At 44.8% G+C, this 12,958-nt stretch overlaps 1 protein-coding gene across 4 annotated transcripts in view; it reads right to left on the bottom strand.

Annotated features, from left to right (window-relative positions):
* DOP1B (DOP1 leucine zipper like protein B) overlaps window positions 1-12,958 on the bottom strand; it is a 104,901-nt gene that overhangs the window by 86,633 nt on the left and 5,310 nt on the right. For all 4 annotated transcript variants that reach the window (XR_003971875.1, XM_030330166.1, XM_030330164.1 and 1 more), the window contains exon 2: window positions 11,007-11,171. Coding sequence is in view for 3 of the 4 variants with exons in the window: in XM_030330166.1 (XP_030186026.1) it covers window positions 11,007-11,144 (138 nt within the window). In the remaining variant the exon portion in view is untranslated. The remainder of the gene's footprint in view (window positions 1-11,006; window positions 11,172-12,958) is intronic.

The raw sequence follows: 12,958 nt of genomic DNA, 5'->3' as shown, positions 1-12,958 counted from the left end.
TTTTGTCCCCTTATCTTATCATAAGCATTTTTCGCTCAGGTGACTGTAAGACTACTCCATCTGGATGGCTACATCCATCATCATCCTGTTGTGGCATGACTTAGACTCCTGCCACCACCCCCCCCCAATCGAGGGGGGCTACCTTCACTTTTTTGTCTATTACATACAATAAAATAGCACAGATTCTTATGGTTATCTTTGTGTTGTGCTTCCAGAAGGTCAACACAAATTTACAGCGATCGTGTACTAACTGTCTAATGAGTAGTTCTTTGGGAAATGCAAAAGCCACAAGGAGCCAGTACTGTAGTCCCACTAAAACGGCTAAATTAAGGACTGTCCGTACCAAGCACTGGCAAGAGTACGGAATATATGGAGTTCCCGTACACTGCCGAATGGGTGAAAAATGACACGACCAGTCTTGAAAACGATCCAGCAGGTTTTTTAAAAAAGTTAAATATATATCCACTGGAAGCGACCCAAATGTCCATTAATAGGAAAATGGGCAAATAAATGATATATACTCATGGCATCCTGCTCAGCAGTAAAAAGGAGTGAACTCTCCATCTACACAACAGCCTGGATGACTCTCAAAACAGTTCTGCCAAGCGACAGAGACCAGACCAGGGAATAAAGAGTATATGCCCTTTGATTCTGTTTATATAAAATTTTAGAAAATGCAAACCAGCGTTACAGTGATAGAAAGCAGATCCGTGGTTGCCTGGAGAAGGGGGCAGAGACGGGAGGGAAGGAGAGACTGCAAAAGGGCATGAGAAAGTTTCTGGGGGTGACAAATACACCCTATTATCTTCGCGTGGGGATGGTTTCACAGGGATAGACACGCGTCAAAACTCATCAAACTATACACTTTAAGTACATCTAGTTTATCGCATGCCAACAAAGCTGTAAAAAAAAAAAAGGAAAGGAAAAAGGAAAACACCATTTGAAAAAAGATAAATGGGAATGCCTGCATTTGGCTCAAATACAAGCTTGAATACAGGTATTCGTGTTCAATCAGTTGTCCTTTTTGAAAAATAGCCACATTTAATTCAATTCCTTCTGCATTAGTTTGCTTGAGTTGCTGCAACAGATACCACAGACCAGGGGGCTCAAACAACAGAAACTTATGTCTCACAGCTCTGGACGCTGGAAGTCCCAGATCGAGGTGCTGGCTGACTGGGTTCTCCTGGTTTGTAGAGGGCACCTTCTCACTGTGTGCTCACATGGGGAAGAGCCATCTCTCGCTCTGTCCCTCTTCTCAGAAGGACACCTTCCTATTGGCTTAGGGCCCCACGCTAATGAATGACTTCATTTAACCTCAATTACCTCCTGAAGATGTGTTTTGAGATACAGTCACACTGAGGGTTAGGCCTCCAATGTACGAGTTTGGTGGGGTTGGGGGAGACATAATTCGGTTCATAGCACTTTCCTTACAATGGCTGACAGGAAATTTCTAGTTTCATAACTTTCTTGACAGAATTTATAAAATGTGAGCAGACAACAAGCTCTTACCCTTGTCCATAAACTCAATTCTGCTAGATGAGCTTCCCCGCTCCCTCCCCAAAGATGGGTTTTTGTCATTAGATTGCTAGAGGAACAAATCACCTGCCCGAATCTGGACTATTTCTGCCCCACCAGCAGACCTCAAAGAACAGCAAAAATATCCTCTGCTCACATGCAAAACATATACACTACCCTAGCTATAAATTATCGAAAGGATAACAGCCTCCTGATTTCAGCATAGAAATCTTCTTTCCAAAGGACCATGCCAGCCTCATGCCGACACGTGTTTGAGAGGCTCACATGAGGCGGCCACCACAAGCCCAAACCAGCGACGCCCGTGCTGATCCTCAGCCCCTTCTGGAGAACCTGCGAGAGGGTGAGAAGCCACAATGCCATCTGAGCCCCATGCGTCACCTACCGAGAGGAGGAGGCCCGAACAGCAGCAGAGGACCCGGCAGCCTCTGCCTCACGTTAGGATCAGGAGCTCTGCCTGACATTCTGTTAACTAGCTATGTCTCCAGGACCGAAGTTCTGGTGCCAAGACAATCAGCATGTTGCCAGAAGCCAATGGGCCTTGTGCTTACCACCCGTTCTAGTTTACCGACCCATGAAGATTCAGTACCTGCCAAAGACAGGCTTTCAATCTGGTCTCTTCCCAGAAGGCACTCAGGCCACATCTTTCCAATATGACCCTGACACCACACTTAACTGACAACTTCCACCCCCAGGGTCACAGCAGCAGAAGGTTGCTGGAAAATGACTACAATATCTGCCCCAAACTGAGGTACCACACTCTAACACGTGGGACCCCCAAAGTAAGATGACAAGAAGGAACCGAGCATCACACAGGCTCAGAGCTAAAAGTCATAAATAAACAGTGAAGGCTGAGAGGGGTTGAGGCCCTACCCCGGGTCACCGGCTAGAGGGGATATGGAGCAGTGATTTAAACCACATCTCACTGGAAGCATGAAGAGGCTGGGGAGGAGGACATAGAGAGACACGTGGGAAAGGACAATGTCCCCCGCCAAAAAGACACCCCACAACTAAGCCCTTATGAAAAAACTGGTACAGGGCTAGTGAGGTGCAGTCAGATGGGACACCAATCATTAATGTCACAGTCTGAATGTTTGTGTCCCACAGTGCGATGGTATTAGCGGGGGGTGGGGGTGGCTGTGGGAGGTGGCCCTCATGAGGTTAGTGCCCTTAGAGAAAGGACCTCACAGGGCTCTCCCGCCCCTTCTGCCAGGTGAGGAGGTGATGCAAGACCGCCACTGTGAACCAGGAAGCAGCCCACACTAGGCCCTGAATCTGCCGGTGCCCAGATTTGACTCCCAGCCTCCAGAACTGGGAAAGGCTGGCTGTTCAGAAGCCCAGTCTGGGGTTATTTCGTTATAGCAGCTCACACAGACCAAGACAGCCAGGAAGGTGGCCCAGAGTGACTCAGAAGTTCTTGGCACACATTGAATCACCATGCATATGAGAAGTGAAGTTCTTCACGACACTGTGGGGCAATAAAAAAAGATTAAGGAAGTAACACTCTACTGTTCCATAAGGGATGTGATGAAAAACCATCCGGGATGCCATCAGAAATGAGCTTTTTGAAAAAACTGATTTACATGGAAAAACAATCTGTACTTCATTGTCAGACCCTGTTACAGGCTAAATTGTATCCCCCAAAATTCATAAGTTGAAACCCTAATCTCTAATACTTCACAGTATGACTATATTTGGAGACAGGGACTTTAGAAAGATAACTACAGCAAAATGTAGTTCTAGGGAACGTCCAATATGACTGGTGTCTTTGTAAGACATCAAGACACAGACATGCACACTGGAGAGACCACATGAGATCCGAGTGAGAAGTTGGCTGCCTACAAGCCAAAGAGAGAGGCCTCAAAAGAAACCACCTCGGCCGGCACCTTGATCTTGGACTTCTAGCCTCCAGAACTATGGGAAAGTTAATTTCCGTTAAGTCACCCAGCCTGTGGGATTTTGCTATGACAGCCTTAGCTGATTAACATAAGACCTCAGACCAAAGGGGCTTTATCTGAACTAACATGATCTAACAGAGAAAAGTAGTTGACTAGGACTAGGGTAAAAATTGAGATCCAGGGGCGCTTGGGTGGCTCAGTCGGTTCAGCTCAGGTCATGATCTCACAGTCTGTGAGTTCGAGCCATGTGTCAGGGTCTGTGCTGACAGCTCAGAGCCTGGAGCCTGCTTTGGATTCTGTGTCTCCCTCCCTCTCTGCCTCTCCCCTGCTCATGCTCTGTCTCTCTCTGTCTCAAAAATAAATAAAAACATTTAAAAAAAAAAAAATCGAGATCCAGCTCAGACTCCTCGAGTTTCCAGGCAAAAGAGGTCCCGGGGCTAATCAGTTCAGTGTAGACCAGAAAGGTTCACCAGGTCTCCCATCTCCAGCCCACGTTCTTCCCCAAATAGTGCTAATTCTGAGATGCCACAGGGGGGCTGTGCTTTACCAAGGAGGTGTCATCATTAGATAAGACTTGAGAAGCTGAAACATATTACAATACCCAGCACCTCCTATTTCTCGTTATTCGTGTCACCTGCTTTCTGGCCATTTTGTGAAACAAAGTGGTACCGGAAAAAAAGCCACAAAAAAGGTACTTCATTTAGGACCATTATGAAGTTTTTAAAAAAGATGTTTCGGTGATAAGATTTTCAAATGCCCAGAGTTTATTCATTTCTACTGTCCTTCATTTCAATAATCAAAGTCGTAATCCAGGCTTGGCAAGTGGTTGGGTTCATAAGAGCTCAACATGCCGCCTGTTAATTAAAATTTATCTAAAAATAATCAGTGAAAGAGGATGGCCTGGCATCTCAGATAAACAATTAAGCAAAATCTACCCTATTCATGTTGATACACCTGAAAGCAATCAAAGATAAACTTTTTCTACTACATAAAAATCTCAAAATCATACTGTAAGTTTGGCAAACAAACAAAAACCCTGATGTACTTAGAACGCGAAGATAGTCTGACAAACCAAGACCTTTTGGGGCTCAGTTTCCTCATTTGCCAAGCCTGGAGCTAGATGAGCCTTCTGTTCTGTCTACAGTTTATGTTTTATAACCAGCCATCACCTACCTTAATTAAAAAGTATCTTGATCTAACCTTACTATTAACCTATAATATTGCTTCCATTTGCATTATGAAGATTTTTTTACTAATTCATCACCCATCTACTCACTGAATCTCTGTGTACACCCATGAGCTCAGGAAGCCTGACCACCACCACGGCCTTAAATCCCTTATTCACATCAACTCCTACTAAGGTTCCCTGAATACAGTTGTGAGTCTCCCAGAAGTTAGGTAGCTGCCAACACTGATCGGGGCTTGCTCCATCCAGCACTTCCTGAACCTCCAATAACTCTGATCTGACCACAAAAGCTGCTCACTGCCACCCCAGCAGGCTCCTGCGCTCGGGCTCACTGCCCACGCATCAGCCAGGATTCTTCCAGCAGGCGAGGCAGAAGTCACCTGGCTTCTCCTCCCTTGCAGAACAAAACCCTGTCATCTGCCCTGGCTATCTCTCCTCCCTCATCTCCTCTCACCTCTCTACTCCAGTCACACCCACCCCATACCGTACCTTGGACACAGTCCCACACCCCAGATGGTCTCCCCACCAGCTTGCTCACTGCATCCAGGCCTCTACTCAAATCTCAAATGTCACATTATCAGAGCACCCCACCCTCCTTCCTCACTACCCTACTTCCCTTCCCTGGTTTATTTTTCCTTAGCATTCAGCACCGGATATCACATATTTATTCATTGTCTGCCTTCTGCCAACAAAGCCTTATGAACTTTGTGTTCAATGCCATATCCCCAGCACCTAGGTGTTCGGTCTATCTTGGTTCTACCACTGTATTACTTTGCTAAGGCTGCTGTAACGTAGCACTACACATTGGATGGCTTAAACAACAGAAGAGGATTGTCTCTGAGTTCTGGAGGCCAGAAGTCCTAGCTCAAGGTGTCAGCTGGCTGGTTCCTTTGGGGGCTGTGAGGGAGAATACCTCCAGACTGCTCCTCTTGCTTCTGGAAGTTTGCTGGCAATCTCCAGTGTTCCTTGCCTTATAATTGCATCAGCCAGACCTCTGCCTTCATTTTCATATGGGGTCTTCCCTCTGTGCATGTCTGTGTCTGAGTCCAAATTGCCCCCTTTTAGAAGGACTCTAGAACGAGTGCATCAGGGCCCACCCTAATCTAGTGACTTCACTTTAACTCGATTAGCTCTGTAAAGACCAGATCTCCAAATAAGGTCACACTCTGAGATACTGGGGGTTAAGACGAGAACCTATCTTTTTTGGAGGACGCAATTCAACCCATAACCACCACTTAGCAGCTGTACGACATGGGGCAAGTTAGTTAGCCTTCATCAATAAAATGGGTCTTAATAATTCATTGCACCTACTTCATCTGGATAATGAAGATAGTGCCCCTGACAGCAAAGAGGTTATCACTGCCCCCTTATGTGAGCCATACAGATAATGACTTGAAAAAAAGCTCAAGAGCATGGGCTTTGCAGCCAGGCAGCCAGGGTTTGAGCTCTCTGCACTTGCAGGCTCGAATACTGCAGAAGTTTCTTAATTTGGGATCAAGCATATCTCCAGATACACAGTATTATAAAATAATGCACGCCAAGTCCTTAGCACACAGTATGCTCTCTAGGAATGTCCACTGTCACAGGCAGGGCTGAGGCAAAGATGGACAGTGTCACCTCATCCCACTGATGTCTTGCAAGTTTTTCACTCATCACTTAATCATACATAGCAGCAGAGCACAGGAAGCTTGATCACAGAAAACACAGTAGAGCCGTTACATGGAATTGGGTACCAACTGTAACAAAAAGTTGTCTTTTGAAACTTTTATTCACTATCACTCATATCCAACTGCCTACTGACATCACGTGGGGACATCCACCAGAAACATCAAACCAACCCATCCCTTGGTCTCCCTGCTCACCCCATGAAGTGGGCCCCGCCCCCAGGGTCCCCGTTGCATCTTGTGGCTTCTCAAGCCAACAGCCTGGGAGAAAACCTGTGAATCCTACTTGACTCCTCTTCTTCTCTTGTATCCCAAATCCAATCCATGAGCAAATCCTATTACACCTTCAAAATATATCAGAATCCAAACCTTTCTCCACTGGTGCACCTATGTTACAGCAACAGCTCCTAAATCGTCTCCCTGTTTCTGCCTTGCCTGACTCCTACCCACTTTCTAGCCCCCACAGAGCAACTGGAGCCGGCTCCAGTGGGCTAAGCTGGGCTACGCTACTCACCCAACTCCCCTCCGGGGCTCCCCCATGCAGTCCCTGACTCAGTGGCCACTGTCAGACTCCAGTTTTAAAGGACCTACAAGACTGGATGCCCTCCCCACCCCTTACCTCTATAGCCTTGTGTACTACCCTTTCCCCATCCCTCGCCTGCTTTGTGACCTCACTGGCCTCAGACACACGAGAGCCTCTACACTTAGCCAAAGGGCACTTTCTCAACGAAGCCTTCCTTAAAGACCCCATTTAATATCACAGCGTGTCCTCAACACTCACCGTCCCCTCCCTTCTTTACTGTTCCCATTCGCTCATCACTATCTACCTGCCCCTATATTTTGTTTATCATCCAGCTTTCCCCTGATCCCGGTGTGGGCAGAGTCTTGGTTTTGTTCTCTGCTCTGCCCTGACACCTAGGACAGTACTAGCACGTTGCAGGGACTCCCACAGCTACCGAATGAATAGCCAATGCTTTTAAAGCTCCTCCAAAAAGGGTTCATCTGTACTCGATAACCTGCATTTTAAAAGGTGGGTTAAGGGGCGCCTGGCTGGCTCAGTGGGAGAGTGAATGACTCTTGATCCCAAGGTCATGAGTTTGAGCCCCAGGTTGGGTATCGAGATCATGTAAATAAATAAACTTAAAAAAAAATAAATAAAAGGTGGGTTAAAACGATTAAACATTTTAGGAAGTTTGTCAGGCATATTGAAAGAGGCTTGTTTAACAGACTACCTTGTGGCTTGAGAACTGCACTTACCAAGTTTATTATCTTACCTAGCTCAAAATGCATATGTTCCTGAATAAACAGAAAGACATCCTGTATTCATGGACTGAAGACTTAATACTGTTCACATGGCAACACTCCCCAAAGTGATCTACTGAGTCCATATAATTTCTGTCAGAATCCCACCAGGCTTGTTGGCAGAAACTGACAAGCTGATCCTAAAAGGCATATGGAATTTCAAGGAATCCAGAACGGCCAGAACAACAGTGAAAAGAACAACAAAGAGCAACAAAGTCATTTCCCCATTTCAAAGCTTACAAAGCCTCAATAATCGAAATGTGCAGTGTGGGCATAAGGATGGACAGGTCAATGGAAAAGAAATGGAAGTCCAGACATAAACCCAACTTATGGCCAACTGATTTTCAACAAGGGTTCCAAGGCCCTCGGAAAGAACAGTGTCTTCAACGGATGGTGCGGGAACAACTGGATTTCCTCATGCAAAAGAATATGCTCGGAGCCTTACCTCACACCATGCACAAAAATTAACTCGAGATGGATCAAAGACCTAAACATAAGATCTAAAACTAAAACTCTCAGAAGAAAATACAGGGGCAAATCTTCACGATTTGGGATTCAGCAAGTTTCTCAGATATGACATCAGAAGCACGAGCAACAGAAGAAAAAGTTGATAGCTTGGACTACATAAAATTAAAAAGTTTTTGCATAAAGGATGCCATCAAAAAGGTGAAAAGACAACATAAGAATGGGAAAAAAATATTTGCAAACCATATATCCAATAAGGGCCTAGTATCCAGAATATGTAAGGAACTCTTACACATCAACAACAAAAAGACAACCCACTTTAAAAAATGGGCAAAGATTTTGAGCAGAAATTTCTCCAAAGAAGACATACAAGGGCGACCAGCAGGCAGCTCAGTCGGTTGAGCGTCCAACTCTTGGTTTCAGCTCAGGTCACAATCTCATGGTTCATTGTTTGAGCCCCACAGTGAACTCGGCACTGATGGTGTGGAGCCTGCTGGGGATTCTCTCCCTATGTCTCTTTCTCAAATAAATAAATAAACAAATATACATATATATTTTATATGTATACAGATGGCCAATAAGCACGTGAAAAAATACCCAAATTATTGGTCATTAGGAAAATGCAAATCAGAACCATAATGAGACACCACTACGATAGCTATCATCAAAATTTTTTTAAAAATCTAAAAGTAAATGTTGGTGAAGATACGAAGAAACCGGAATGTTCAACCATTGCCAGTGGCCATGTAAACTGGTGCCACCTCAGAAAACAGTCTGGTGGTTCCTCAAGGAGTTACACATAGAATTACCACGTGACTCAGTAATTCCCCTTCTAGGTCTCTATACCCCATGGGAATGAAGACAGATGTTGAAACAAAAATTTGTCCATGAATGTTCACAGCAGCACTATCCATAAGAGCCAAAAGGCAAAAACACAAGTGTCCATCAGTAGATGAACAGATACACAAAATGTGGTCTATCCATACAATGGAGTATTATTCATCCACAAAAGTCAATGAAGCAATGACACACGCTACAACATGAATGAACCCTGAAAACAGGCTGAGTTAAAGAAACCAGACACTGAAGGACAGTGTATGTGTGCATTTTTCATGAAATGTCCATAAACACAGAAAGTAGATTAGTGGTTGCCGGGGCCTATGTGGGGAGGCTGGGGGGGATGGGGAAGGTTTCCTCTCGGGGTGGTATAAACCTTCTGGAATTAGATAGTGGTGATGGTTGCACAACACTGCGAATGTAGTAAAAGCCATGTAACTATAAGCTCTAAAATGGTTAAACGACAAATTCTAGGTTATGTGAATTTTACTGCAACAAAAAATAATGGACACACCCTGTCCCAAAATAAGTATGCTATTTTTAGATTCCAGGAGAGTCAAGCACTAAACTATGGAAACATCTAGAAGAACCTGAATATGCCTAAATCCCATTCCAGCGCTTCTCCCTTTCCCCTAAAAGGGAGACCCACCTTCATGAATGACAGTGACTACTGTGTTTAGCTTGCACATTCCAGAGTCAGAGCTCTACAGCCAAAGAACTCTCCAGCTCTTATCTGCTGTTTTATTACACCTAGTTATCCCAGCAAGCACCAGCCGTGGCATTCACAAGTGGTAAATACACCTTGAAAGAGATCACGTCGTTTCCCGGCCACTACCTGTCATGACTGCCTACCTCCACTGTGCCTGACGGGCATCTGTGAAGGCCGACAGCTGCTCTCTGGTAGTCGGTGCCGGACTGCTAGCTGGACTGTAATCATGGTCAGGCTGCTGGAATTTTTCACTCCCTCCCCAGACCCCTCCCGCATTCCCTGCAGAGGTCAATTCTTTCCCTTCGTTAGAGGACCCTGGTGTGTGTGACCTGGTGAGTGGAGATCTGCAGAGTAGGTATGGGTATCTCTCAAGTCCCATATGGCACTAGGGTTCCAAACTCAGGTATCCTGGCCAGGCAGCAATGGAGCCCGGGATTGGCACCTTCAAGCCCGAGTATCTTCTACCTACAGTAGAAGCACTGGGCATTACTAGGTCATCCTGCTGGGCAGGATGGGAACATGCAGTGGTCCCATCTATAGGACACAAGGTCAAACCTGCATGTGACCAGTTTTGCTCTTCCTAGACTTGGCCCTTTTCTCCTAGTCCAAACACACTCACAATCTCTGGGCAGATTTCAATATTGATGGTAACTCATGGAAGACCAAAATTTGACAATCTGCAGTAAAAATGGCCATAAAAGTAGACCGAAAAAGAAAAAGCCATAAAAATCCTAAGTAGTACCTGAAAAATAATTCATCTTTGAATAACTGATTGGACAATTTTATAGTTTATCTTGTTTAGATGTAAATATAGTTGAGAAAGAGACTGTTCAGCTATTCCATTGACTATATCCACGGTATAATTCTATGATCAGGAAAAAAAAAAAAAAAAAGGTGGTAAGTATACTGACCAGGATAACAGCAGGTAACTGGGTGACAGAATTATGGGCAGTTTTTTTTTTTTTAAATATGAAATTTATTGTCAAATTGGTTTCCTTACAACACCCAGTGCTCATCCCAAAAGGTGCCCTCCTCAATACCCATCACCCACCCTCCCCTCCCTCCCACCCCCCATCAACCCTCAGTTTGTTCTCAGTTTTTAAGAGTCTCTTATGCTTTGGCTCCCTCCCTCTCTAACATGGGTAGTTTTTCTTATCAGTATTTCCTAATTGTTATAATCAACATGTTGTATAACAACAACAAAAAAAGATAATTCCCTGCCTGGCCTAGTCAGTAGAACAGGCAACTCTTGATCTCTGGGTCTTGAGTTCAAGCCCCACATTGAGTGTAGAGCTTACTTAAATAAATAAAAGTTAAAAAAAATATCTTTTTTTAAAAAAGGTAATTTCTTGAAATAATAAAAAGACAGGGGTGTCCCCCCCTCCATGCAATCCACTCTCCACCCCACCTACCTTGTTGAGCTTGCCCAGTGAAGATATGAGATCCGCCCATTCACTTGAGGACTCAAAATTTCTTAAAGCCTTTTCAATCACTGAAGAGTAATTTCTGTATCTGTAATCATTTAAGAGTTCCTGCTCTTCTGGATCCATCTTACATTCTCACAGTGGAGAAAGGATCTAAAAGTGAATTAAGAAATAAATGAGGGAGCTACCCAAGGACACAAAGCGTTCCCAGCCCAGAGCTACAGAGGACACGCGTCCACAAACACTACTGTGCACAAACGTACTCAGCAATCCAATTCAAATATTTAGCAAGGCTTCTGGGCCAGGCACTGTGGTAGATAAAAGATAAACAGTTCCGGCCCTCTTGGATTCTGGAGACAAATGGACGGAGCAGAAAAGAAGCAAAAATGCTAGGATTCCTGAGTTGACAAAATTAATTCTAGGAGTGAAACTTACAAAGCGGCAAACCAGTCTTGTTGCCCACTGGTAATTCTGAACGCAGACGGCCCTTCCCACTGAAGGGCATTTATAAAGGCTAAGGAAAAGCAGGTCAATGCTATTACCCAGAACAACCTCTTTAGTGATCTAGTCCTTTTCGACTAGACTATGTTAGAGGATTGGAAATATTCTAGAGGAAGATCTGATGGAAAAAACAAGAAAAGTTTAAACAATGAGGATGTAAGAATGCAGTATGTGACCCCAGTGTTGCCAGAAATCCACCATGTGCCTGTTCGGTCACTGAGCTCCAATTACCCACCCATCTCCCCAACCAGGCACTGCCCTGACAGCTTCATGCCTCAGTGTGAAGAGTCTGGACGCAGGGTGGTGACACCAGGGCCCAAGCAATCACCATTTTATTCTCCTTGCCTTTGTATATTCTTTGACGGATTCTTTTATTTTTCCCTGTGGCTAGATGCATTCATTATGTATGAACCACTGCAGCTGGTATAAAGCCTGAGACCTTTATCGTCTAATCCCAGCTCCAATGGCAACCATTTCCTCTTCTTTTTATCCTCAGTGCGACAAAAGGAAACAAAAAATAACACAGAATACTGCACTGATTTGACTTTGTGGAAATATCTGTCATTTAAACATTATAATGTATGCGTGCTTAGGTCAAGTTTTGTTTTTTTTTTTCCTTCATTAAAAAAGATCTGTAGGTCAACCTATCAGTTTATTCAAATAAATAATAACTCTGACATTATTCCAGGGGTGCCTGTGTTTGGCATCCAACTTCGGCACAGGTCACGATCTCCCAATTTGTGAGTTCAAGCCCCACACTGGGCTCACTGCTGTCAGCGCAGAGCCCACTTCAGATCTTCTCTCTCCCTCTCTCTCTCTGTCCCTCCCCGGCTTGTGCTCTCTCTCTCTCTCTAAAATAAATAAACCTTAAAAAAAAAAAAAAAAGCTATTCCACAAGATATGGAAATGTTGAAAGTCACCAAGTTCCTCACTTTGACATTTTTCTCAAAAAGGCTGCCTTAAGGCTCTGATTTGCCCTCCTTCTTTAGCCTTCACCTGATTAAGATCTATGTAAAGTATGGCAGGCATCTACCCTAAAATTCCTTGTCCCCTTTTCCATACTAAGGGAACACTAAGTTTGCTCGGGGCAGTGCTAACAGTTCCCCGCCTCCCTTGCAGCTAGGTGGCCATTAACAGTTCTAGGCAATGAACGGTCAGTAGAAGCTGGTGGTGGGGCCATCAGGAAGGCGGTTTGAAAGGAGGTAGACTCTTCTGGCATGGGCCTCCTGCCCTTCACTCTTGCCCTTCTTTCTGCCTGGACAAAGGTTTAATGTTGGAGGTGAAGCCACGTGTGGCAACCAAGAAGAAACCACCATCCACAGTGTGCAACTTTTGTGGGTAAGTGGAAAGACACAGCAGCTGAGGCCAGAGATGGCTTTAAGAAGGCATCACGTCGGGGCGCCTGGGTGGCGCAGTCGGTTAAGCGTCCGACTTCAGCC

This window comes from Lynx canadensis, chromosome C2 (genome assembly GCF_007474595.2).
Source record: "Lynx canadensis isolate LIC74 chromosome C2, mLynCan4.pri.v2, whole genome shotgun sequence".
Taxonomy (NCBI): domain Eukaryota; kingdom Metazoa; phylum Chordata; class Mammalia; order Carnivora; family Felidae; genus Lynx; species Lynx canadensis.
The sequence above is the reverse complement of the archived record's forward strand: the minus strand, read 5'-3'. Positions and strand labels throughout refer to the sequence as shown.